General features: G+C 42.7%; 3 protein-coding genes and 2 long non-coding RNA genes across 6 annotated transcripts in view; 3 read left to right on the forward strand and 2 right to left on the reverse strand.

The window, feature by feature from the left end:
* Positions 1-26,691, forward strand: part of DARS2 (aspartyl-tRNA synthetase 2, mitochondrial) — a 1,012,941-nt gene that overhangs the window by 881,629 nt on the left and 104,621 nt on the right. The gene's annotated exons all lie outside the window — the stretch shown is intronic.
* On the reverse strand, positions 1,891-9,409 carry LOC310708656. Of its 2 annotated transcripts, XR_014527125.1 has the most exons (4): positions 8,995-9,409; positions 4,839-5,700; positions 2,805-3,020; positions 1,892-2,562 (listed from the first exon to the last, which is right to left on the reverse strand). It is a non-coding gene; the product is annotated as an uncharacterized lncRNA (long non-coding RNA). The 2 variants fall into 2 exon arrangements; XR_014527124.1 differs by having other exon boundaries at positions 1,891-3,020.
* Positions 3,536-8,988, forward strand: APOBEC4 (apolipoprotein B mRNA editing enzyme catalytic polypeptide like 4). Its single transcript, XM_083507203.1, has 2 exons — positions 3,536-4,017; positions 7,447-8,988. The coding sequence occupies exon 2, from the start codon at positions 7,484-7,486 to the stop codon at positions 8,531-8,533; it is 1,050 nt and encodes a 349-aa protein (XP_083363329.1). The 5' UTR covers positions 3,536-4,017; positions 7,447-7,483; the 3' UTR covers positions 8,534-8,988.
* Positions 11,331-19,247, forward strand: ARPC5 (actin related protein 2/3 complex subunit 5). Its single transcript, XM_083507263.1, is given in 5 exon segments — positions 11,331-11,361; positions 11,364-11,619; positions 14,240-14,312; positions 16,146-16,322; positions 17,887-19,247. Coding segments are annotated over 5 exon segments (585 nt in total). The 5' UTR covers positions 11,331-11,345; the 3' UTR covers positions 17,950-19,247.
* LOC310708672 lies at positions 18,770-25,237 on the reverse strand. The gene is made up of 2 exons (XR_014527145.1): positions 22,355-25,237; positions 18,770-19,558 (listed from the first exon to the last, which is right to left on the reverse strand). It is a non-coding gene; the product is annotated as an uncharacterized lncRNA (long non-coding RNA).

The raw sequence follows: 26,691 nt of genomic DNA on the forward strand, positions 1-26,691 counted from the left end.
ATGATTCTATGAATTCATAATCAATCCATATTTGAAGTGTCAAATGAGGACATTAAAATGAAGGACTTATTGACATTCTGTAGTGGCAGCAAGGCTATATGATGCTTTAAAATAGGAACTGCAGAATTTGGATATTTAACTTTGGTATAAAAATGCCTGGCATATAACCATAGTGGAAAAGCTTAACACATAAAATAGGAATATTAAAAGGAACTCAAAAACCCACAAGTGTTTTATGACATATTGTGGAAATTCATGGTATATAACAAGGGCTGAAAAACACTCTGACACCTGCATCTCCAAAAATATTATCTTCATGATATTTTGTATCTTAATTGTACTGCTGACCATCTGTACAGTCAGATTGGAGGACTATTGGATACTCCTAGGCTGTACCTATGTGATGGATTTAATTACATGCTGGGGGTGGGGGTGGGGAGGATAATATCACAATTATCCCTTTAATACCAGGAATTGGTTGTAAGTGGGTGGGGGAGATGTTTATTGGTTGCAGTTTTGTGTTGTATATTTTAAAACTAATTAAAAAAATCAAAACATCATAATCAGAGCAGTCATATTTTGTTATATAGTCCCATCAGCTGATAGTCAGAGATACTTTTGATAATCAAAGCATTTAAACAGCATGTAGTGAATGGAATACACAGGATGAGACAGTTAAATCTGCTATGATAAAATGGGCACAGGATGTAGGACATAACATTATGTCTGTGGACTGGGAAAGGTTATGGAACACCGGTATGAAATTTACGGCATGTAGTGCCTTGAAAGAGAACATTATGAAAATGGTATACCGGTGGTACATGACCCCAGTCAAGTTGGCTAAAATATACCACCTGTCTGATAATAAGTGTTGGAAATGTAAGGAGGCAGAAGGGACATTCTTTCACCTCTGGTGGACCTGCCCGAAAGTAAAGGCCTTCTGGGAAATGATATATAATGAGTTGAAAAAGGTATTTAAATATACCTTCCCTAAGAAACCAGAGGCCTTTCTTCTGGGCATGGTGGACCGGAAGGTGCCAAAGAAGGACAGAACTTTGTTTATGTATGCAACAACAGCAGCAAGGATCCTTATCGCAAAGTACTGGAAGACACCAGATTTACCCACACTGGAGGACTGGCAGACACAGTTGATGGACTACATGGAGTTGGCAGAAATGACTGGCAGAATCCGAGATCTGAGCGAAGAAACAATGGAGGAGGACTGGAAAAAATTCAAGGAATATTTGCAAAAATACTATAAGCTGTTTGAACGTTAAGATTGTGCACGATTAGGAAACGTTATGCTTCTGCAACTTATTTAAGTAAATGATAAAGTAAGTCTAGATAAAAAAGAAAAGGAAACAAATTTGAAACAATATATTATGTTTATTGTAAAGGCACTAAAACTAAACTACAAACTTTTGAAATTGGTAACATAATAAATTCAAAGATACAATAAGTGGTGAAACAAGGTAACAAATTGCTGATTAGGCCAGAACAATGAATGCAATGTTGGGAGGATGTGAGGAGGTCCAAAAGAAAGTAAGTCGTTGAAAGATGATGTGAAACATATTCAACTTTTTCTTCTTTTTCTATTTTTCTTTATATATAAAAAATGTTTCTTGCATGTTGTTATGTAAATAAACTTGTGAACCTATGAAAAGAAACGCAATAAAAAAAAACTTTTTTTTAAAAAAAAAAAAGCATGTAGTGAATTGAAAATTAAGAATACTATATAAAAGTTCTGGATTATTGACTTTGGTGACTTTAGTATTTCCTCATGAAAAACATCCAGGTCAAGTATACATCAAATGTTTATATTGGTGCAAATGAAACAAACCTGCTTTTTGCTTTAGAACTGTTTAAAATAAAAAGGCTGAAGCCCTCGAAATTCATGAGCAATCAGCTGTGTTTCATTGTGCTCCACACTTTTCTTGCTAGCTTTTTTCCTTTGATACATATACAGTTCCTTGTTCTGAGAGTAGAGTATGTGGCAAGAGAAAAACAGATTCTTTCACTTATACGCTTGGATTCTGCTCCCCTGCAGACTTCATGCTTAAAAGCTGGCAGGGGATTTGATGAGAATGCTTAATTCTGAGGGGCTGGAGCACAGGATCCTTGTCAGTTTCAACTCCTGCTGGCTTGCAAGGATGGAACTGGCAGAGGAGCAAAGGGTTCGCACAGCAGGCCTGGTACAAAACTTAGGTCACATGCACATTGAAATGCAACACCCCAGATGCGTCTCTCTTTAGCTTCCCATTCAACAGTTAACATACTGCATACCTAAGAGGCAACCTGTTATGTTGCACCAGAAGATAAAACACACACATGTCAAATTTAAGGTCTTTTAAAATATGGGCAAATAAAGTACACACAGTTCTCATGCCCAAGTGTATAAAACAGAGTACTGTATCTTTATTATACTGCCATCCTGTGGCTGCTTTGGCTCATATACTAAGCCTCGTCTCCTTCTTACACTTCTGTTTCTGCCATTTTTCTCCAGCTTGTTCAAATGCTCTTCAATTACCAACTTTGAATAAATCTTTTACATTGTCATTCTTCCTTCATTATTAAAAGAATTTCCTTTAAGTAAAAGAAAGCAAGTACACACACCCATTTGCTACATACACTGTTCATTGCTTCTTTGGAAGTGATGGGCAAAGTGCATTCTTCCCTTGCAAAACCTAGCTACCCTGGTGTAGCACAGTGGCAACAAAGTCACTATCATGAACTCACTAGGTGGCTTCAGGCAAGCCACTCTCTTGTTCTTCCCTCTGCAATGTGGGGGAATAAAGACAACTTACAGCAGTGCTACTCAAAGTAGTGGTCCACTGACAAGTGACGTCCATAAGCCATTGGCTTCCGGTCCACACCGACTTCACTGCAGCCCATGTTGGGTGTGACACTTCAAGGACAAAGTATGGCACCAGTCCCTGGCACATTGGTGGGGTGGGGAATTGCTGGTCCACCACAGAGTTTGAGAAGCATTGTTGTACAGGCTGTTGCGAGGATTACAAGCGCTGTAGGACATGAACATGAAGTGTTAAAACACTTGAATCTGCTGTGCAAACATTGAGCATTATTACAGCATGATCCTATACAAGTCTATTAAAAAGTAAGTCTCAATGAGTTCAGTGTGCCTTACCTCCAAGGAAGGTGGGTAAAGGAATGCAGCTTATTATATCATATTCCCTCCTTTCCCCCCTTAAAAATAAGAACCTTTGCTGATTTTGTGGAAAGGTTTGTTGTACATTTGCCAACAGTCATTCCCCGCACATTTGGCTCTTTCAGAGCCAGTGTGGTGTAGTGGTTAAGTCACGTAATCTGGAGAACCGGGTTCGCGTCTCCGCTCCTCCACATGCAGCTGCTGGGTGACCTTGGGCCAGTCACACTTCTTTGAAGTCTCTCAGCCCCACTCACCTCACAGAGTGTTTGTTGTGGGGGAGGAAGAGAAAGGAGAATGTTAGCCGCTTTGAGACTCCTGAAGGGGAGTGAAAGGTGGGGTATCAAATCCAAACTCTTCTTCTTCTTCATGCATGCCTCTTTCTTTTCTTTCCTGTTATCCTTTGTACTGTCATGTTTGAGATTGTAAAATCTTTAAAGCAGACACCTATACTTTTGTTGTTCCTTATTTTACTCTGTAAACATACTATGTACATTGATCTCACTGCATACATTAATGACAATTGTAATCAGGCACAAGAGCTGAACTGGCCACTCATTCAAAAAATAAAGGTAAGGCTCATGTTTACAGCTAGGTATCTTAGCACTTGAAACTGACAGTACAACCATGTTCCTTTGCTGAGCAACTGAAACTCCTACGCTGCAACAATATAAAAGTGACCAAACGACAATCCTATGTACCAGAAGCAAATGAGGAAGAAAAGCAGCTTATTTTCTTTCAAAGTGAAAGGTTGATTATAGGGAAATATTTTTTACATTTACAATAGAAAACAGCAGAACCATTCAAGTAAGGCTGTGCTTATTACTGGCATTTGGGACTTGAGAACACTGACGGTAAGTACAGCTCAGTTATTAAATCTTAAGAATGTAACAGATTATGCTTAGCTTCTGCAATGCAAAGCATATCTTATCTCATTTCTGGGAAGGAAGCAATGCTTTTATTGCATGATTTTACCATTTTGTGGCTATTTCTGAAGAGCAGGATACGGCTAATCCCATGTTTGCATTTTAAAAAGAAGGGAAAAAATAGTTGGGTGGTTTCAGGTTGCACAGAGTGGAATAGGCTATTTAATCCTTTGTCGCTCAAAATCAGCAGCCCAGCCTTTCTCACACAAGAGGGGGTGGGGGAAGGATACAATATCCCCCATATTTTCCCTGATGAATCCCACAAACATAAGCAAATGTTACCTGTCTTGCCTCAAAAGGCACAATCTGGCAAGTCAAATTGCTTGAAAGAACTAATTTCTCTGCAGAAGAAGCTACAAACTGCTTTTTACCAATTATTAGAGCAAAAATAGGTACACAGAGGTACACACTGAAAACTAATCCACCATTTCGGATGCTCCTGCTATTCTATGTCTGTCGGAGCAGAGGCCCCAAACATCACTAATCCCTTTCTCCTCACCAAGATGGGCAGCAGTGTCACCTCCATTTAGGGAATAAGGATGCACTGGACCCCATGATAAAACAAGAACTTTAGCTGAAAATATAGCACAAATGATTCTTAAGAAGCATCAGCACTGCCAGAAAGCACAGCCCCATCCCAGAGCCCCAACTGGGTGGGGAAAGGTAGGAACTTTTAACTGCTGCTCCACCAGTATGGAGTATACCTGCCTGCAGATTTACCTGCCTACCTTACCTTTAACATAAAATACCTATTATTGCAGAATGAATTTAAGAATTTTAGATGCTGAAAAAGTGTGCCTCGGATATAAAATATCTGGAAGAGCTGCTGCAGTATGAATAACTCTGGCATTTAAAGCTTAGTTTCGTTGAATATGTGCAGAGTTCTTTTTCCTTCATTGGGAGACAATTTTTCAAATAAGAACTGAGTGACAACGTTTCCCTGAATGCCCTTCCTTTAGGAAATAAGTGCTTCATTTATCCGAAGACTATCTGGATATACCATCAAATCTGTACTTCAGTGCTTCACCATAAGTCACCCTACCAAAGGTGACAGTGGCTCCACACCAGCTCAGAAAGTGACATTCCGGGGCGTGAGCGGCAAGAGTCCTGGGCAGGAACGCTGAGACGGGTGCTGGTGCTGGTAGCTGAGGCAGTCCGAGAGGCCAAAGTGAAGTCCAACGGAGGGAGCAGGGGCAAGAGGCAGTCCAATTGGTGGGCCCACGGTCAGGAAGCAGCAGCAAGTCAAACAAGGGTCAGAGGCAAGAGGAAGTCCAGAAGCGTACCAGAGTCAAGGTGGGTGAGAAGTCCAGCCAGGCAAGGTCACAATGCAGGGTCACAGGAGCTCAACGAAAGACCAAGTTGCTGTGGCAAAGACCAAAAGTGAAATGCAGGCCTGATCTAGCTCTCCTGGGCTTGCTCCCAGCTGCAGTGCATCTTGTCACCTGACCGTGCTTGCTGGCCTGCACCTGATTCATATAAGGTTGGCACAGCCAGGGCCTGGCTCCCACAAATCCTCAGAGTGCTCAGGGCCTGCTTCCTGCAAAACCTCAGTGCTCAGTACAGGCAGCAGGCAGTGAGAGGCCCAAGTATTCATTGGCCTTGTTAGGAGATCTGCTGGGAAGATGACAAAAACATGCCCTTGAAAATAATGCCACATACCTCTGTGGTCTTCTATGAGATAGCACAGTGTGCATACACTGATATTCATAAAAATGCACAGCCTTTACATGTTTGTACATTGCACAGCCCATGTGGCTACCATCTTCCATGTCATATTTTAGTATTACATGAGAAAGAAAGCTCAAAAATGCTCTATACCAGACAAAAGAACAGCTCAGCTGCCATTTTTCTGGCACCATGGCCAATTCTAGCAACTAGCCCAGAGGGTAAAATTCTGGTCCAGAGGTCAGCAAACTTTTTTTGGAGGGGGTCGGTTCACTGTCCCCCAGACCTTGTGGCGTGCCAGACAGCGCACACACGCAGGCGCGCATGGCGGAGGGGCTTCTCTCTTTCCCCAGCCCCTCCCCTCCCCCTGCCTACCTATGCTGCTGTCAGTGCTTTGCTCTCCCAACAGCGGCTCCTGTGCCCTTGCGAGGGCTGCTTTCAGGCTGCTCATCCCACTGCCGCCGCTCGCAAGGACAGGAGCCGCAGTTGAGAGAGACGCTGCGCTGTGCTCTGCCAACCGCTGCTCCTGTGCCTGCCCTTGCAAGCGGCAGAGGCTGGCGGCGGCGGAGGAGGAATGAGCAGCCCGAAAGGGCTGGCTGGCTCCAGAGAGGCGCTGCCCAAAATGGCGCTCAGCCAGCTCAGCCCAGCCCACTTCCTCCACTACGCAGGGCGGGGAGAAGGGTGCGGAGAAGCCAGGCGCAGGGAGAGAGGAGGTGCTGCGGTGGGCGTGTGGGGGGGGAATGGAGCCCCCCAAAAATGAACGGGGAAAAAATGAACAAACAGAACTGCCGATCCACGGAACGTCCGCAGGCCGGATCCTGAGGGCAATTGGGCTAGATTTGGCCCGCGGCCCGTAGTTTGCCGACCCCTGTTCTGGTCAGTCTCGCTGGGTGGCAACCCTAGTGGCTTTCTTAGGATATACATATATCATCATCATCAATCTTTATTACGGTCCAGAGACCCAACAAATCATTACAAAACAATACACAATTCATATAGCCTACCTCCAGGTTAAACAAGCATTTTGTTTAGAATATAGGGCTCATTTGATCTTGCAACCACCGATAAAAACTTTGCCACTGCTAATGTTCTAACATTTGTCCGGTCCGATATATGTATACAGTGGTGCCTCGCAAGACGAAAAGAATCCGTTCTGTGATTCTCTTCGTCTAACGGTTTTTTCGTCTTGCGAAGCAAGCCCATTGAAGGATTAGCGGATTAGCGCTATTAGCGGCTTATCTGCTGATCGGATCAGCTGATAAGCGGCTTAGCGGCTTAGAAAGGGGGGGGAGGGGGAAAAACCAGCAGGAACTCGCAAGACATTGTCGTCTTGCGAAGCAAGCCAATAGGAAATTCGTTTTGCGAAGCACCTCCAAAACGGAAAACTCTTTCGTCTAGCGAGTTTTCCGTCTTGCGAGGCATTCGTCTTGCGGGGCACCACTGTATTACAAATGTAAATTACTTTGCCTTCCATGGCTTCCAACCATGGAACTTAGGAAATCATGATTCTCTAATAAGAAACCCTAAGTAAAGAAAGAAGTTCTGCTCCTATAGTTCACATACAGAAGCCCTGACAACTAACCCAGTTCATATCTGGCTTAAATTTGTAATATACATATAACTTTAACTTCAAAGATTCCAAATAAGGGGAGGAAATAACTAACTAGGAATTTATTTTTTTGTGTGTTTCAGGATTGTCCAACTTACAGGAGCAATATTTCCATACACTATGAACCTAGAAACAGAAACATTTTGCCAAGAATACCTAGCACATAAAGGTACAGTAGTAAAACCATATTACTGGCTAACATTGAGCCAAAGCTGTGTCAAGTGCCCTTATCACATAAAAACAGGTGAAGAAGCAAGAGTTCCTTATGTAGAATTTCATAATGCCTTTGGATTCCCATACAGATCAATGCCTTTCCATAATAAACACCTTCTATTTTATGAATTGAGGCATTCATCAGGGAAATTAATTCAAAAGGGCCATGCTACAAATTGCACAGAGTACAACATTCATCCAGAATCAATGTTATTTGAAATAGGCGGTTATCTAGATTCAGTTGTGCACAATTATGAGAATGCTGGATACATAATTATTTATTCAAACTACTCACCTTGTAACGAGGCAGAGCATGGCTGCATAAGCAAAATGTACAACTTCCTGATGAAGTATCAAGACATTACACTCTGCATTTATTTTGCACAGCTGTACCACACAGAGGAGGATTTCCCAGTATCCACATGGAACTGTGAAGCTCTGCAAAGCCTGGCTAGCATGTGGCCTCAGGTGACATTGAGCCCACTGTGTGGTGGACTTTGGCATTCCCTCCTAAACAGTTTTGTGACTAATATATCACACCCAAGTCTCCATCATCCAATTTTGCCTGCAAGAGTATGGGCTGACAGACAAAATGCACAACAAATTAGCAGCATTACAGGAATGAAATTTCCTTTTATGAAGATCCTGCCTCAGCCAGGCTATGGACACTCAACTGTTCTGCCATCTCTGCAAAAGTACTTTTTGCCCAGTTCAGACTCTCAGCATCCAGCACCAAAGATGAATGGTAGATTGCTCCCTCTGAGGATACCACCCCCCCATTCAACACCTCCCATTGATGTTTTTTCCAGTTTTAGAAAGCAGCCACTATACCCCCAACCTAAAAATATTGTCAGACACTTAAAAATGCCAGATAAGTCACTAAGCAAAGCTAAACGTTTGCAAGTAATTCCAAACGGAAGATCTGTTTACATGGAAAGAATTACTGAACGAGTTTAAAGTATCAAGTCTAAAGAGCATGAACTGCACAGAAACAGGATCCAATTCACCTCATTCAAAAATTGAATGCAGGGCTGACAATTCACTCGGCATGTAAGCAGCTCAAATGCTTATACGCATGTTTTTCATATGTACTGTGGCTATTATGCCAGCATGGGAAACACCAACTTCGAGCAGCTGAATGAAGAGACTAAGGCAATCCTGCTAGTCAGTGTGGCTACTGGACAGCGTCATCCTCCATTTTCTGTTAGAGTATTAAGACAACTTTTCATCTTAAGGATATTTCCTTTATAATAATTATTTTGTACTGATTTGTTGTCATTGTTCTATGCAGTTTTGGCTGTAAACTTGTACCTGCCAACAGAAAGCTGGGATATAAATGTAATAAAATAAATCCAATCATCAAACATGCTGCATGTAAAAGACTAATATTCAATTCTTCTATCATCTCCAGAAAATACCTTAAAGTCAGCCCAGACATCATCAGAGTTATTTGGAAATTCAATTTATTTTTGCTACGCCTTGCTTTTTAGTGGATATCACAGGTAGCTCTTCAAACTTCCCTTTGAAATTATTAAAAGTACTTGCAAGCATAATGGTTTGGAGTGGGTGGATACCTATTCCTGGAATAAACTTGCATCTGATGAAGTTCAATCAAGTCCAGGGGTCGGCAAACTAGGCTTCGTGGGCCAAATCAGGCCCACGAGGGTCGTTAACCTGGCCCGGCCGCTGTCTGAGCTACCTGGAAAAAAAGACAAAAAAGAGGGAAGCCGCCGCACGTTCTTGCGTGAAGTCCTCCTTCAGGAGGTGCAGGAGGAGGAAAAGGAGGAGACAGAGGTGCCGCTGGCGGGAAAAGAGGCACCATCCAGGGCAGGGGAGGGGCGAGAAAAGAGTGAGGGTGGGGAGAACAAGCAGGAGCACTCCCCACTGGCTGAACAGCGGCGCTCTGGCCTCTGCTGCCCCCATCCCACCCCCAAAGCATGGAAGAGGTGCCAGCAGCAGGAGGCCCAGCAGGCCACAACGCAACGCCAAACCCAGATGAGGAGCCCCCCCCCATCCAAACAATGACTATTGTCAGTGCAGGTAAGAATTTTTTTTTAATTTTAATTTTTATCATCTACAATACTGTCTGGCCTGCCTGGTGCTCTTGCATGGAATGGGTTCTGTTAAAATGCACCTGTGGGTTATTTGTGGGGCCTGCCTGATGTGCACAGGAATTCATTCATTTCCCCCCGCTCAAAACATAGTCCAGCCCCCCACAAGGTGTGAGGGAAAGAGGACCGGCCCCCCGCTGATCCAGTCCAGGAAAGTGTATGCTGCAACAAATCTGCTGCACACAGTCCCGAAGGCAGCCCTGTACAGGGAAGTTTTTAATGTCTGATGTTTTATTATGCTTTTATATATGTCCTAAGCTGCCCAGAGTGGCTGGGGCAACCCAGTCGGGTGGGCAGGGTACAACATATAAAATTATTATTATTATACAGAAGTCCCCAAAGATATAAATGAGGCCTCCTCCCAGGCAAACAGGGATATCCTATCGCTGGCTTGAGTATTCTCTTACTGCACTACATAATTATTTGCTGTTCCTACTTTGATAAAGAACTTAAACTTGGGGGTATGCACTGGCTGCTGTTTTTAAAAGCGATGCGTCCACCTCATAACCTTGGGGATGAGGTGGAAATCCGAATTAGAAGGGAAAAGTTGTACCACAAAAAAAACCCGTCAGAAGATACAAAAGTCTAACAATTTTGGGACTATATGGAACTGGCTGAAATGACTGGCAGAATCCGAGATTTGGGAGAAGAAACAATGGAAGAGGACTGGAAAAAATTTAAGGACTATTTACAAAAACAATATAAGTTGTATGAATGTTAAAATGTTACACGATTCGGAAATTATAGCTTCAGCAACTAGATTTGGGTAATTGGAAATTATGTTTTAGGAAAGAAAAGATTAAAATCTAAGGTAATGCTATGCTTAATTCAAGATATAAGCATCTGATGAAAGTATCTTAAATTTAGAGATATAGTATTTGAAAAGTACAAAATAAGATACGAAACAAGGTAATAATTTGCTGATATATTTATTATAAAGAATGCAGGGTAAGGGAGATGTGAGGAAGTCCGGTTAGTTATATAAAGAATGTTTTGAAAGATGAGGTTTTTTCTCTTTTCCTCTTTTCTTTTTCTTTCTTGTTTTTCTATTTTCTTCTTCAATGTATGCTTCTAAATTTGTATCTGGAAAATTAATAAAAATATTTTTTAAAAAAATCAAAAGTCTAACAATTTTGTTTTACGAGCACTGAGGAAAAATCAGAGCCACCCGCCCTCTGGTTCCGAGCAGCCGTGGGGCTTCTTTCAGGCCTAACAGCACCCCGCCCCCCTCGCCAGCCGGGCGTCATTTTGGCCCCCGGCTGGAATTAGGAGGCCGGGATCCCAGGCCCATCCGTTGCTATAGTGACCTGTCAGCCAACCTCTCCATTGCCTCCCACAGGCCAACGCCCCACCCCGCCGCGCGCGCAGTTCTGCGCATGTGCTCGTTCACGGGGTAACGGGGGGGGGGCGAGAGGGAAATGGCTGCTTTACGCATGCTCATTAGAATGGGTGGCGCGCGCATGCGCAACGCTAGCGAGCATAGACGACTTAAAACCCAGCGCTTGTTGGGGGGTTTTAATAAGAAGGGCTTGGAAAAGTTCGCTCTCTCACAGAAGCTTAAAAATAACGCGCAGGAGGAGAAATTACGTACTGCCGGTTAACCCGGTGTGGTTTGTCCGCATGCGCAGAGCGGAGGAGGGGGGTGAAACCACTCGCGCATGCGCGGTGTCGGTGTTGGTGCCGCTCCCTCCGTGACGTGAGTCCTTCCGCCGCCTGGAAGGGGCGGAGCCCCGCCTCTCGCCGCCGCCGCCGCCTTCCTTTGCCCGAGCGAGTCAGGCGGGGCGCAGCCATGGCCAAGCACACGGTCTCCTCCGCGCGCTTCCGCCGGGTGGACGTGGACGAGTACGACGAGAACAAGTTCGTGGACGAGGAGGACGGCGGCGACGGCCAGGTGGGCCCCGACGAGGGCGAGGTGGACTCGTGCCTGAGGCAATATCCTGAGGGAGACAGAAAGGAGTCGCGGGGCTCGGGGGGGGGTCTCCCTTCCCAGGGAGGGGCCCTGGGGCGCCGGGACAGGCGCTGCGCCTCCCCTGCCATCTCCGGTCCCGCTGGAGGGGACCTCGGGGGTCATCTAGCCCAACCCCCAGCAGTGCTGGGATCCTGTCGCCCAACCCCCGGCCCTGAGGAGGAGCAGGGTCGCCCTGCCTGCCGAGGCCCTTGGCTTCTCCATCTTCCATCTCTTCCGCAAAGGAGGAGGAGGTGGGTGGGGGCGGGGCGGAGAGAAAGGATGACAGGAGCCTGAACGGGGGCTGTGCTCCCCCCCCCGCCAGTATGGATGCAGTTTTGGGGGGAGGGGGCTTTGCTACACCCGCAGCCGGTGCCTGCTCGATGGGAGCAGATCCTCACTCGAATTCCTCCCTCGCCCCGTCTGACTCCCTCAGTGGGGTTTGCGAACCCATCTCCCTTTCACAGAATTGTAAAGGGGCCCCAAGGGGTCATTAACTCCCTGCAATGCAGGAGTCTCAACTGAAGCCTCCAGGACAGATGGCCACCCAAACTCTGCTTAAAAACCTCCATGGAAGGGGATGCCGCCACCACCTGATTGAATCCTCCACTGTTGAACAGCTCTTACTGTTCAGGTTAGGCTGAGAGACAATCTTGCTGGTTGGAAGAAAACCTTACAGCACACAAGAGTGCATCTTGGTTTTTAACCATCTGTGTTTACTTGGAAGCAAGGCCCACAGTTATGGGCTTGATTGTATTTTTCACCCACATTTCACACAGATTCTTTGTAGGCGGTGTATAAAGGGAACCTAGCTGACATTTGAACTTTTAACATTTCAGACCCATTCTGTACAACTGCAAACAATTAAGATATCTGTATATGCTTTAATCTGACAAAGGAGCATTGAGAGACCATTTTAAACCACACTGGCTCTGAGCATGAAGGCATCTCAATGTAGCCATTGTTTCAGCAGACTGTAATGTTGAGGTTCACAGTCATGCTGTCCTGTAGTTCATGCTATTCCTCACAACATTTCTATGGAAGAAAAAAGAACCGTGGTGTAAAACAGAGTGATTTATGCAAGAACAACTCAGTAAAGGCACTAACAGCTTTGGTTGAACATATATTTAAACTTTCCTCCACCTTTAATACACAAAGCTTTATCTTGCTTTCCTGCTGAACACACACACACACACAACTCTGCTCCTCCTTCAGGCTTCATTGCTCTTTCTTTCCCACAGGTCAAAAGTTAGGTCTGGAACTTTTTCTTGATTGACACTCTATAATCATTTAATCACTTCATGGATTTTTTTAATTCAAAAGTGTGTGAAAGAGTTTCATGGTTGGCAGCATTGTTGAAAACACACCTCTTCAATAATGTTAAAATTACTTGATCTGTTTTCCAAGCTGTGAATTCATGTGTCTGCATAGCATAGTTGAAACTCATTTTTTAACATTCTCAAAAATACCCCATATCATGATACTGTAGTGTAGTACAATATTAAAAAATGAGATTGTTAATCAGCTAAAAATGTTTAGCCATATTCAGTGGGTCTACTTGTAAGAATTGCATTAGTCTGTGGATAGCTTTAGTAAGAGATAAGTGTTCATGGGGCAGATGTTCTATTTTCATTAGAACTTATTTTGTAATAAGCTTCAGGCATATCTGAAAAGGAAAAAATAGCTTAATATAGTATAATCTGAATGGCTTAACATGGTAGCAGCTTTGCACACCTACTTTTATAAGTGTCTTTTTTCACCGTTTGCCTGCACAGTCCTAAAGCATGGATTTGACAGTTACATCGAATTGAAGAACATGGGAGGAGGAGTCTGCAAAGCATTACAGCCTTCTAACTTCCTCCTGTCAGACTAAAACAGTAGAGGAAGTACATGAATTCAGTAGGGTCTTTCCTTTTATGGAAACAGTTGCATCTAGTCAGTGATAGTGCAACTGGTATTCGGTTCCATTTTGTAATCTTAAGCACACTCACTTGAGAACACAGTACAACTTATTTCTGGGTGAATTTTCATAGGATCAGGAAATTAGTGATTTGTCTCATTTATAGAAGAAACAGTTTCTAAGAATTACACTGTTTAAATGGGTTCCAGGAAGTAATCAAGAAAGGAAACCAACCCCCTCCCCCCATTTCCGAAAGCAAATTGGGTCTAATTAAAATACTGTTCCGCATTGTCAACAGGCTGGCTGTTTTTTTAATATCTCTTGAGATGGGTTAATTTTTCTTTGCTTATTAGATATAGCATTCTCTAATCAACCACTAAGATTTTTCAATCTGCTTGAGGCTTCTCTAAGCTCTGTGCTATGTAGTGGGAAAGAGTAAGGTTTGAGTCAGAAAGTCCTCTCTTCAAATTCAACTTCAGCCATTTGTGAAGTGTCGTTATACAAACTAGTCAGCTTTAGTGCTTCTCTTTTCACCCCCAGCTGCATAAGATACTACATAAGATACTGAAAAACCTTACGGGGCTATTTTAAGGTTCCTGTGAATGTATCTGAAGCATTTTGAACTCTTGAAATGTGTTCTATAACTATTACTAGTTTTTGAACCCTCAAAGCTTGGCAAAATTGTCTTTTCCTTAACTGCTGTTTACGGGGAACATGATGGCTGCATTACAAGCAGCTCTGAAAAATCCTCCAATCAACACCAAGAGTCAAGCCGTAAAGGTGAGGTAACAGGAGAATTATGGTATAATAGTGATTGAAGACTGCTCTTCTTTTTCAGAACATTTTAACCACATCTAAAAACACTGCTGAATTGCTGCATCACTGCTGTAACTCTCAAAACTTAGTGGACGTGTTTAAGTGTTATTGCATTGGTGACTTCAGGATTGGATAACTGCAATTAATGTAGAATGCTGCAGTACAATTGCTGTCAAAGAAGACTGTTGTCATGCAACACCTCTATTCAGATATCTGGACTGGTTGCTGATTTGTTATTGGGCTGAGTTCAGGGTATTAGTATTGAAGTAGAAAGCCCTTAATGGCTTGAGATGAGCCTTACCCCACTGGTGCTCACTTGACTGCTTTGATCTGTGCACCTGGCACTGTTACAGGTGCCACATAATACTCTTTCTGCAATTGTAAGAAATCAATTTTTTAGTATGGCAGTACTTATACTTTGGAACTGTCTGTCTATTGACATCAGGTCATGTATTGTGTCTTAATTGATTGCTTACAGATCATCCTATTTGTTTTCAGTCCTGAACAGGCTGACGAAACGAAACGAATGAAGCCCTAGTCTGCATTCAGTGGTTCAAACATTGTGCAGATGGATATAATGTTTAAAGTTCTTTTTAGAAGACAAAAGAGAAAATTAATTATAAAAGTAGAAATCCATTGTGTTCCTGTTGCTTTTTAAGTAAGGCATGGGAGACAGTTCTGCAATGATAAATATATATTTGTTTACATTTTTAATCCTACTTCTATTTAATTCTAAACAATGGTTTAGCATTCTATGAACAAGCAAGCCTTGGGCTCATCAGCTCTCCATTTCCAGCGCTGCTGTGTGGAGGAGATTGACAGCTTTTGCTTCCAGTTTTAACTATCTGTAGTTTGTTGTTATGTCCAAAGTGTGGTTACTCTAATCTAGGTTTAGGGTGGGGAAAAACAACACCAAACAATGGATTTGGAAGTTGTATTGTTTCCCTAAACTTTAGTTAAATTCAACCATGGTTTCAGATTTGGACATAACAATAAACTGTGGTTCATTGAAAAATACAGTGAAAGTGTCTGATTGCATAACTGTGCTGGACTTTGGGTAGTGCACAGTAGTTTAGTGTTATGTCCAGACCAGGTCACTCTAATAAGAACTTGCTGAACTGTTTTTGCCAAAGCAAGACAAAAGCATAAAGTGAGAAATGCAACTTAGACCCTGCAGAATGATCTGGGTCTGGTGTACCAATGAAGGGAACTGGGTAGGAAATGGCATAGAACAGGAGTGTCCAACTGGTCAGTTGTGATCTACCAGTCGATCGTAGGCCCCCCCAAAAAAGCTCAACAACTAACAACTTTGGCTAATGTTCCCCCCCCTAAAAAGCTAAACAACATTGGCTCATCCTCAACTACTTTGATGCTAGTTTTTTATAGTGAGAGTAGATCACAGTCTCTTGAAAGTTGGACACCCCGGGCAAAGAACTTTTATTTGAGTTTGCCTCTTTTGCAAATTGCCATCTGCAGCCTAGTTAATCTTTTGCCATTTCAGATAAAACAGAAGTATTCATAAGGTCTTATTAATTCTATATTAGAACTAATTTATTTATGCAACACAGTTGCAGACACAGTCATAATAGTCATGTAAGTCCAGTAGCTTAGTACTTGTTGAATTTTAATGGTAATTAGAACCTTTCTTAATAGTATAAACTGCAGTGGTCAAACCAAGTGCATGTTTGCTCAGAAGAAAATCAGCTGAGTTCAGTTGGACATGCTTCCAAGTAAGCGAGCACAGAATTGCAGTGTTCATGGTTCTTTTTCTGTTTGTCTTTTTCAATTTTTCTCCAGGATCGTGCAGAAAGTATTGTCCTGAAGGTTCTCATCTCTTTCAAAGCCAATGATATTGAAAAGGCAGTACAGTCTTTGGATAAGAGTGGAGTTGATCTTTTAATGAAATACATCTACAAGGGCTTTGAGAGCCCATCTGACAACAGCAGTGCTGTTTTACTACAGTGGCATGAAAAGGTATGATGGCTTGGAACCATTCCTTTCTTGGGGTCTCTGAGTTGTGTGCTATTTTTTCTCCCTTCTCAATAAAGCATAGGCAAGAAGGGAGGAAAAGGTAACAGAGCCACATGCATCCCAAAGAATATAGCATACCTGAAAGAGTTATTTAGATAGACTAAAAAAACTGGAACTTTATCTTAGAAAAGAAGTGTCAGGTGAATTGGGGAACACAGCAGAAGTAAAATGATGAACAGGCTGGAAATACTAGAATTAACCCAATGGAATGAGCACACACATATTTTAATATTAGCAAACAATTCATTTTCCAAACTTACTACACAATTTAACTCACTGAATAATGTTTTTTTCTAAAAAACTTGACTGTTTTGTCTTTGGCAATGAGAGAGATTAATCATGAAAGATAGGAATTGCCTGTGACAATCCTGTTGCTTAAGGCATGCATCCTTTTACCTTAATTACTTAACTGCTGGAAACCAACAGAACCAAATATATTTCCTTAGAGTATATTCTCACTTCCATATTTATCACTTGATGATCACAAGATCTAGGGATGACTTGTGTGTGAATGTAAGCCCTTGTACAGATGGAGAGAAACATCCAACTGTATGATGGGACTTCTTCCATCCCTGCTAGAGCTCTCTAAACTCCTCCAAATCTGCTCTGGAAGGTTTCCCAATTCTTTGGAGTAGTCATTGGGGGTGCATTAGGAGTTGCAAGGGAAAAGGGGGATCTGTTCTGCTGGAGGACGACACCATTGGATTTCCCCCAGAGCTTCCACATCTCCTGATGCTTCATTATTTATTACTTATTCAACTTATACAGTGCCCTGTAGACAGAGATCTCGGTGGTTCACAACCAAAAGCATCTCAGACTTGAAAAGTTTGCCGTGGCGTCGGTTGACACATTCAGCTATCAGTCATCAATACTTGAGTAATGAAATGAAGTGAGGTGTATGCATATTTAAAAAGCTGAGGGTGGTATTTAGTTAAGCCTTGCTTGGAGTAGACCCACTGAAATTGGTGGATCTGCTCTGAGTAAAACTTCATTGAATACTAAATACATTGTACCTTTTCATGTGTTGCTAGACACCTAATAGAAACACTACTTTTATGCTTCTGTGGACCATAGTGATGATTTGGATTGCAGTAACGTTCCTCGGAGAAAAATAAGGCACCCACCTATGACATCCCCAGTAAAGCAAAATAAACATTTCTGTTCACTTACTGAGTATGATTGTGTGCCATAGAAATAATGCCTGTTGTCATCAAAATTTGTAATTGCCCAGTGAACTGAGATAATTTAATATACATTAAAATGAGTTTTAGTTGAGGAAATAGATGTGAACATGATTCTGTGAATGGTTTGTATTTTAATTCAAACTAGTGCGCTTATGGAGAGTACTCCCCTTGTCTTTTTTGTGTTCCCAGTTCAATAAACTGATGTTTCTGATTTCTTGTGCCTCTTTGAGATAGCCATATAAAACATGCTAGTAGATGTCTGCTTAGTTAGAGTTGTCTTCAGTGAGTGCTTTAACTTCCTCTTCCTTGTTGTCTGTTTTCAGGCACTTGCTGCTGGAGGTGTAGGATCCATTGTCCGTGTCTTAACTGCCAGGAAAACAGTTTAAGTCCAGCAAAAATTGCCCCTTCTGCCATGGGTGTGGGAAATGCTCATACAAAGACCAAAACAACCAAATGCCATCACCGCCCTGTGGGTAGCATCTCTCTTTCTTTCAGCTTGCCTTTTTGCTTTTTCATATCTGTGGCATAATATGCATATCAGACTTTGTGAAATGTTGGATAATTATATAAGTGCAATTTTATTTCTAAAATGAGTATCTGGTACTTGCAAAGCATTTCAGTGACACATGTACAAGTGTTTGCATAGGATGATTTAAAAAAATCACGACAATGTACAACCTTCCTTCCCCATTTTTGGCCAGAAAGTCTGAGCAGATGGTGGGGATTGAGGTCAGTTTTAAATTCTTTAGCTGGTTGGGCAGCATTCCATGTAAACTGCGTTGATATGGGACAGCTTACAAATAACAAACTGGACTAGTCAATGTCTAACCTTACAGCAATCGGCAAGGATCTGTCGAGTCAAGTTGCTCATTGCTTGGTTTTCATAAGTGTCCCACACTTTTCTTTGCAAACCTTTTTACATGAAGAATCCACAAGCGGAGAATGTCATTGTTTCTGTGACAATCCATCAAGCAAAGGGAACAGGGAAAACATTTTGGAACTCTGCATAATAGCATCTGCCTCTGAATAACCTAACAAGTGTACACTGAAGTAAGGGCAGAATTACACATTGCACTTGACGTGGGACTGCTGCCAAAAATAAGGTCTTCATGTTAAGTTTCCTTCTCCCCGTAACTTTGAGTCTCTTGACACATGCCCTGATGTCATGTGTTTCCCTGTCTTCATCACATCATTGCCTACTGTTGGAATGAAAATTTGGCATAAAATCAGGACATGGGAAAAGTATCCTATACTGCAGAGGTCGGGGGGGGGGGGGACAAAACATGAGAGTGCCTATTTTGGTGTTAGCCTCATATCAAATCTAATGTATAGTTTTATTCTAAGTTGCAAGCGTTTCTTGATCAGTGTTCAGCTAGTGGGACCTAGAAAATCTTAACCTCTATTCCTAATATGGTTATGTTCCATGTTGTATTAAGGGAGAAAGTACTGACCAATAAAAAAGTGCTTTAAAAAAAAAGACTTTCTAGGAGATCATTTGCATTCCAGACCTGGAAGCAGCTTGAATGTGAATGACATAGGAGGAAAGTTGACCAATGTGTTTAGTTTATACTTAATGCCAGTTTTGTATCACAAAACTGGAAAGGAATTATAAAATGCTGCTCATTTTTATACCTGCTTTTTTTGTAAAATGAGAAATCGAAAATAAAATGGTCACTGCTAAATATTTTAATATTCAAGTGTAATTTTGTTGTCTGTTGTTAATCCACATTTAGATGGGAGGTAATAATAAATGAGCATCTAAGAATAAAGTTGTTTATCAACTCCAAAAACAAGCACTAAATAAATGCTTTTAAAGAAGTACAATTGCTGAGCAATCCTGTGATCAAGCCTTAGGCTACAATCCTATGCACGCTTAACTGGAAGTCAGCCACACTGAACACAGTGGGACTTCCTTCCATATAAAAATGCATAGGACCGCCTTAATGTCTTAAGTAGGACCTCTAGAATGTCACTTATCTTAAAGCTTTTCTAGGACTTTAATTTATTCATCTACAGTTTTAAAAAAGTTTTTCCTAGTCCTCTGTGCTGCAAAAAAAGAAAATCTCTTAGTAAATGAGATTTTAAAAAGCATACAGAAGATCAGAAATAGCTCCCCAAAGAACATCTTAAGAATTCACCATTCCATTTCCAGTAGGGGCACCTCCAGGAGTGAAGTCAAAACAGCTGCATTAGCAGCACTGAAGTGCCCTCCCTGGGATGCAAGCCTGGGCCATGTGTCTGGAGGTTGTGGGCTGCCCAGATGACAAGACTCCTCTTGTCTCAGCCTCACTAATGTGGTCCAAAGGAAAGTGAAGCAATATGTTTGGCACCAACTTGGCTGCAGAAGTTGCCGGAAGGAGACGTACAAGGTGCCATCTAACTATCTTTGGGACTCCATTCCAGATTTGTGTAGAGTTTGCTCCTTAGTCTTTTCTTTTCCCAAAGATATTCCGCAAAGCAGAAGAGGTTTAGGGTCAGTGTTTTCCTTCTAGATGGGCTACCTTCCCAGGTTGACAAGCCCCATCTGCCCCTCACTTTCCTCTACAGCACCTGCAGAAACCACCTTCATGACCATTGGACCCACTATTGGACTTGCCAGTTAATTCTGCTGGAGCCTGTCTTCTCACGCAGGTGAAGTCCCTAAACCCCAAAGGTTTGAAACCCATCAGCTACCCTCACCTTGTTTAACCGGCTAGTTGAAGTGGTTTCTGGGGTGTGGCTGTTGTTGCATGCTTACAACTTGGGAGCCACAGGTGAGAACTGAGTGCAAAGGTAGACAAACTACTCCAAAGGAGAACAACAAGTCCTGCACCAGAGGTAGTATCCTTCCCCTAACACCCCATACATCCCAAAGTGACTACTAACCTAGTTGCATTTTTAAAGGATTGACAACTGTATAGATCCATCAGTGACATTCGCCAAGACAGCTAAATGAAACTTCCATGTTCAGATACGGTGTCCCTCTGATGTACTCTGGCTCTGTCTGATCAGCTGCTGTTGGAAATAGAACTCTGGTTTAGATTTACTATGGTCTGAACCAGCCAACACAACCTGGGTAAGGTAGATTGAGAGAGCAGTTGCTGAACAGTTTGGCGGATTTCTTGATGAAACATCGGCTTTGGATCCATTCCAGTCCAGTTTTCGCTCTGGTCATGGGACCGAGACGGCTCTGGTCACCCTAACAGATGACTTCCATAGGCAGCTGGATTGAGGCAGGTTGGGGCTGTTGATTCTTTTAGATCTGTCAGCAGCTTTCGACATGGTTGACCACAAACTTCTAGACCACTGCCTTGCCAACGTGGGGATTCGGGGCGCAGTCCTTCAATGGCTGTGCTTGTTCCTCTCTGGTCGGGGACAGAGGGTGGCGATGGGGGGGGTTGTTGCACTACTCCTTGGTGTGTGGCGTACCGCAGGGCGCAATTCTCTCCCCGATGCTTTTTAACATCTATATGCGCCCCCTCACCCAGCTCGTCCGGAATTTTGGTTTGGGCTGCCATCAGTTGATGGATGGCCACCCTGACTCGGCCCCAGACACACTGTTCAGATGTTTGGAAGCCGTGGCTGGATGGCTATGTGGGAGCCGGTTCAAGTTAAATCCTTCCAAGACAGAGGTCCTTTGGCTGGGTTGGGATGATATGGGGTTGGGGGGCCAACTCCCATCCCTTGCAGGGGCGCAACTAGTACCAGCACCTTCCGTCAAGAGTTTGGGTGTAATATTCAACTCCTTTTCTATGGAGGCGCAGGTTACAGCTATAACAAAGGTGGCATTTTTTCATCTCCGCCATGCTAAGCAGTTGGCTCCTTACCTCTCTCGCCCTGACATAGCCACTGTGATCCACGCGATGGTCACCTCCAGACTGGATTATTGTAACTCGCTCTACTGCCCTTGAGATTGACCCAGAAACTCCAGCGGGTGCAGAATGCCGCGGCGAGACTCCTTACGGGGTCTTCACCACGGGATCACATTCACCCAGTGCTATACCAGCTGCACTGGCTCCCAGTGGAGTGCAGGATCAGGTTTAAGGTGCTGGTTTCAACCTTTAAAGCCCTATACGGCATAGGACCCTCGTACCTACGGGACCGCCTCTCCTGGTACGTCCCTTACGGTCTGCAAATAACAACACCCTGAAGATTCCGGGCCCCAGGGAGATTAGACTGGCCTTGACCAGAGCCAGGGCTAATTTGGCCATAGCCCGGGCCTGGTGGAACGCTCTCTCGCAAGAGACTAGGGCCCTGCGAGATTTGACATCCTTCCGCAGGGCCTACAAGACAGAGCTGTTCCGCCAGGCCTTTGGTCAGGGTTCAGTCTGACTCATTTTCTCTTTGTATAAGAACAGGAACGAAGGTTTCCCAGCTCACTCACAGGTCCTTATAATATCAGTGGAAACAGTTGGTTCTGGCGAGTATTAACCGCTTTCAGTTTTAACCTGAGGATTGTCACTTGTCCAGTTTTAACTTTAATTTTAATTTATTTGAATTAATTTTGGGATGCATTTTAATCAATTGATTGCTTGTTTTTATGCATATTGTATTATTTATATGATGTTAGCCGCTCTGAGCCCGGCTCCAGCCGTGGAGGGAGGGGTACAAATAAATTATTATTATTATTATTATTATTATTATTATTATTATTATTATTATTATTATTATTATTACATTGTGCCCAACTAGATATATTTTGGGCATTCTTGTGTTTCTAGATCTCTGTGATTTTTATTCTGAAGTAACTTGAATAAAAAAAGTAATATTCTGGATAAGCCTTGTAGCATAACATATTGGATAAAAAAATACTCTTGTATTTGCAATGTTGCTTTTTTAAAACTTTTCCTCCTCAGTTTTGAGAAGGAACATAGTAGGAAAACAAGGTCCCCTAAATGTCTGAGACCATGACATTGGAAAGATGACATGGAAGCCAATATAAAATGATATATGCAAGATGAATAGAATACAACATTTGCTTTTATTGTAAAATAATACCAAGGGGTTCTGGCAAAAGTGGATGTTCATACTCACAAGACTTTGCTTCTGTTCAAGTTGCCTGAAGATTCTACCTTGCTTTTGGTATCCAAGGAAGGTTACAACCACACAATCACCCCTGCGTTGCACAAGGTTGCTATAGCAATCTTGGAGAAGCCAGATTGTGACTCATTAAGAATGCTTGCAGGACTCCCTGCTTGTGATGAGAGAATGAAATATTAGTCATTGCATCTCTTCCAACCTCTGCTTCCATTTTTGAACAGAAATCAAATCAAGGATGCACCCAGAATGAAAAGATTTATGAAGATTTATTCAGCTTGTGAATAAAACAATGCTGCTCCAAGGATGGGTGAATCTGAATTTTGATTCCTCTCAGATCCTCATTTTTCTAATCATTATTATTATTTACCAGCCCTTCACTCTAAAGCTCCAGGATGGGTCACAACATTTAGAAACACAATAGTAAAACAGTTTGACATAACTTACAGTCACAGAAATAAGGTGGGTCCTAAAAATGTATGTGCACCTCAGCTGTCAAAAGCCAGGGGAAAAAGATGTGTCTCCTGCATTCACCGGAAAGGAGAGTAAAGGTGCCAGATGCGCCCCTGTGGGGAGGGCACCCCACAACTTGGGGGCTGTTCAAGAGAATGCCCTCTCTCAGACCACCAGCAACTGAGCTGCTGAGGGCAGAGGAACTACCAAGAGGCCCCTTCCTTCACTTCTCCACATTTCTGCATCAGTTGGTGCTTTGTTGTTTTTTAACGTTATGTTATGCATTTCTATGCACAATTTACCCTCGTATATTCATTTCTGTACACATTACTGGAGAACCGCAGAGCAAAATTTGGATAAATGTGAATTTCAAAGGACGTTTGTACATAGTTCATGTACTACAGGGATAAGCAATTTGAAGCCCTGCAAATATTACTGAACTACAACTCCTGTTGTTAAAACTTGTATACTGTTCTTCAACTGAAGATCCCTGAACAGTTCACAACAGAAAAATACAAAATGAGAATACAAAATACATAATAAAACCAAAACAAACCAATATCCCTGCTCCCACAAACACATTTAAAAAGCCACAGAATGTTAACTAGCCAAACTTCCAGTTGAATAGAAACATTTTTGCCTGGCACCTAAAGATGCGTAATGGAAGGCACCCATCAAGCCTCCTTTAGGAGAGCGTTCCACAATGGGAGACACTGCAGAAAAGGTCCTTTCCCCATGTTGCCGCCCTCTGGACCTCTTCTGGAGGATACACATGGAGTAGGGCCTCAGATGATGATCACAGGGTCTTGGCTGGTTCACATGGGAAGAGGTGCAGTGGAACCTTGGGTTATGTACCATCCTCCTTACGAACGCTTCGGGTAAGGAGCTCCCCTAAGTAGATGCTCCTGGTTGCAAACTTTGCCGCGGGATGCAAGGTGAAGTCGCGTGGCGGCAGCGGGAGGTCCCATTAACGAAAGCTCGCCCAATGTTAGGAACGGTTTCTGGTTACAAATGGGCCTACGGAACGAATCAAGTTTGTAACCGGAGGTACCACTGTATTGTGGTCCTAATCTATTTATGTCTTTATAGGCCCATCAGCCCCAGCCAGCATGGCCAATGACCAGGAAAGATGGGGATTGCAGTCCAGAAAAAGTGGAGGGCACCACATTGTCTACTTCTTGTTTCAGCAAATGCAAATAATAAGTTTGGCCTTAAATGTGAATTGTATCAAATTTCTGTCCTATCCCTAGTTAGAGAACAGTATGGTCAGGAAAATGACTTGTAATTAAATGTTAGAACAGAGCAGTTAGATTAAGGAGTATGGAGATGCAATGTAAAACTTAAAGAAATGAAGGAGGAAGTGTGAAATGAGATTTAGTGGGCTTCTAAGAAAAACAGTTAAAACAATTTCCTGTATTAGGAATAGGAATTGAAACTGCTTACAGAATAAATTCCACATTTGCAGTCTATAAATAAAACCAAACCTCTGCTGTGATGTATTTATTAACTTTATTAGTTTACGAGTTAAGAAAGCTATTCAAAATAAAATATGGCCTATTTGAATATTGCTGGTAACGAAGTTCCAGTTCTCTTAGACCAGGAGGTGTAAAAAAAGAAGAAAAGCTTGAGATTTTAAACAATTTGTCTATAACAAAAAAAGGAATGTATTGGAACTGGGATACCACTTTTAAATTAAATGTTTGGGTGGGTGGGAATAGGTAATTGTCCAGTCAGCTGATTCCACCAAGCAACTTCTTGAAATTAAAAAGGACACACTGTCTCTTTCTTCAGGAGGAGTTAAATGACATTTATCTTGGTGAGTGGGAAATCACCAAATATATTTGTTTAACCCTAAAGCTGAAAGCTTTCTGCAGTGGTACCTCAGGTTACATATGCTTCAGGTTACATACGCTTCAGATTACAGACTCTGCTAACCCAGAAATATTACCTTGGGTTAAGAACTTTGCTTCAGGATGAGAAAAGAAATTGGGCTCTGGCGGCGCAGCGGCAGCAGGAGGCCCCATTAGCTAAAGTGGTGCTTCAGGTTAAGAATAGTTGCAGGTTAAGTGCGGACCTCCGGAACGAATTAAGTACTAAACCCGAGGTACCACTGTATTTCTATTTTCTATTTTATTCTATTTCTTAAGAAATGAATAAACGAATAAACTGCTGTTGCTGGAAACCTCAAGCGGTGGTTTCCCAAGGGCATCTGACTGGCCCTTAGAGGAGTCATAGAATCATAGAATAGAATCACAGAATCCTAGAGTTGGAAGAGACCACAAGGGCCATCGAGTCCAACCCCCTGCCAAGCAGGAAACACCATCAGAGCACTCCTGACCTATGGTTGTCAAGCCTCTGCTTAAAGACCTCCAAGAAGGAGACTCCACCACACTCCTGGGCAGCAAATTCCACTGTCAAACAGCTCTTACTGTCAGGAAGTTCTTCCTAATGTTTAGGTGGAATCTTCTTTCTTGTAGTTTGGATCCATTGCTCCGTGTCCGCTTCTCTGGAGCAGCAGAAAACAACCTTTCTCCCTCCTCTATGTGACCTCCTTTTATATATTTGAACATGGCTATCATATCACCCCTTAACCTCCTCTTCTCCAGGCTAAACATGCCCAGCTCCCTTAGCCGTTCCTCATAAGGCATCGTTTCCAGGCCTTTGACCATTTTGGTTGCCCTCCTCTGGACACGTTCCAGTTTGTCAGTGTCCTTCTTGAACTGTGGTGCCCAGGACTGGACACAGTACTCCAGGTGAGGTCTGACCAGAGCAGAATACAGTGGCACTATTACTTCCCTTGATCTAGATGATCTAAGAACAGGATGAGGAACTAGACCCACCATTGGTCTGATCCAGCAGGCTCTTCTAATGTAAAATCATATATTTAAATGTAGAAGGATTGAATTGTCCTGTTAAAAGAAAGAAATCAGCACAATTGTTGAAAAAAAGGACAAAAGCGAGCCTAACTTTACTTCAAGAAACACATCTAGACAACCTGACAGCCGCCTCCTCCCAAATGATAAATCATACTGTCTGGGCAGGCAAATCCAGCATCTCCTAAACCTATTGCAGTTTTAAGCAGAAGTCAGGAAAATCGTTTTGGAGAAAGTAACATTATTCAACTATGCATAAGCATCTCTTCATCTTTTCCCCAGCAAGGCTGAACTGAAATGATGGGGTGGATCACTCATAAATGGCTGTGACTGAATCTTGGGCATCTGATTCTTCTTTGCCAACTCCTGACAGATTTCTATTTCCATTCGCATCATGATTTTTAGAAGGAAGTGTGTCTGTGCTGCACAGGACTTTTATAGTATGAAAAAGTCCACAAGAGAGGAAAAGGAGAAGGAACAGCCCTTGCCTCATAGAGGAAAAGATTGCCTCAGGTTGAGAAACTGTAAAACTCTGCCTTTAGTGGATCTGAAATCCTTACTGTTGGGGGAGGGAGACATCATCTCCAACATTTATCTGATGAAAATAGGGACATAACAATAATGTTATTATTTATTCCTCACCCATCTCACTGGGTTGCCCCAGCCACTCTAGGCATCTTTCAACATATTTTAACACATAACAAACATTTTTTTTAAAGAAACTTCCCTATACAGGGCTGCCTTCTAAGGCTGCATAGTTCTTTATCGCCTTGGCTCGGGGGGCCA

This window comes from Podarcis liolepis (assembly GCF_965112155.1).
Source record: "Podarcis liolepis genome assembly, chromosome: 6".
NCBI lineage: Eukaryota > Metazoa > Chordata > Lepidosauria > Squamata > Lacertidae > Podarcis > Podarcis liolepis.

What these genes read in the sequence shown, in the direction of transcription:
- APOBEC4 (XM_083507203.1), top strand. Translation starts at nt 7,484, where the DNA reads ATGAACCTAGAAACAGAAACATTTTGCCAAGAATACCTAGCACATAAA.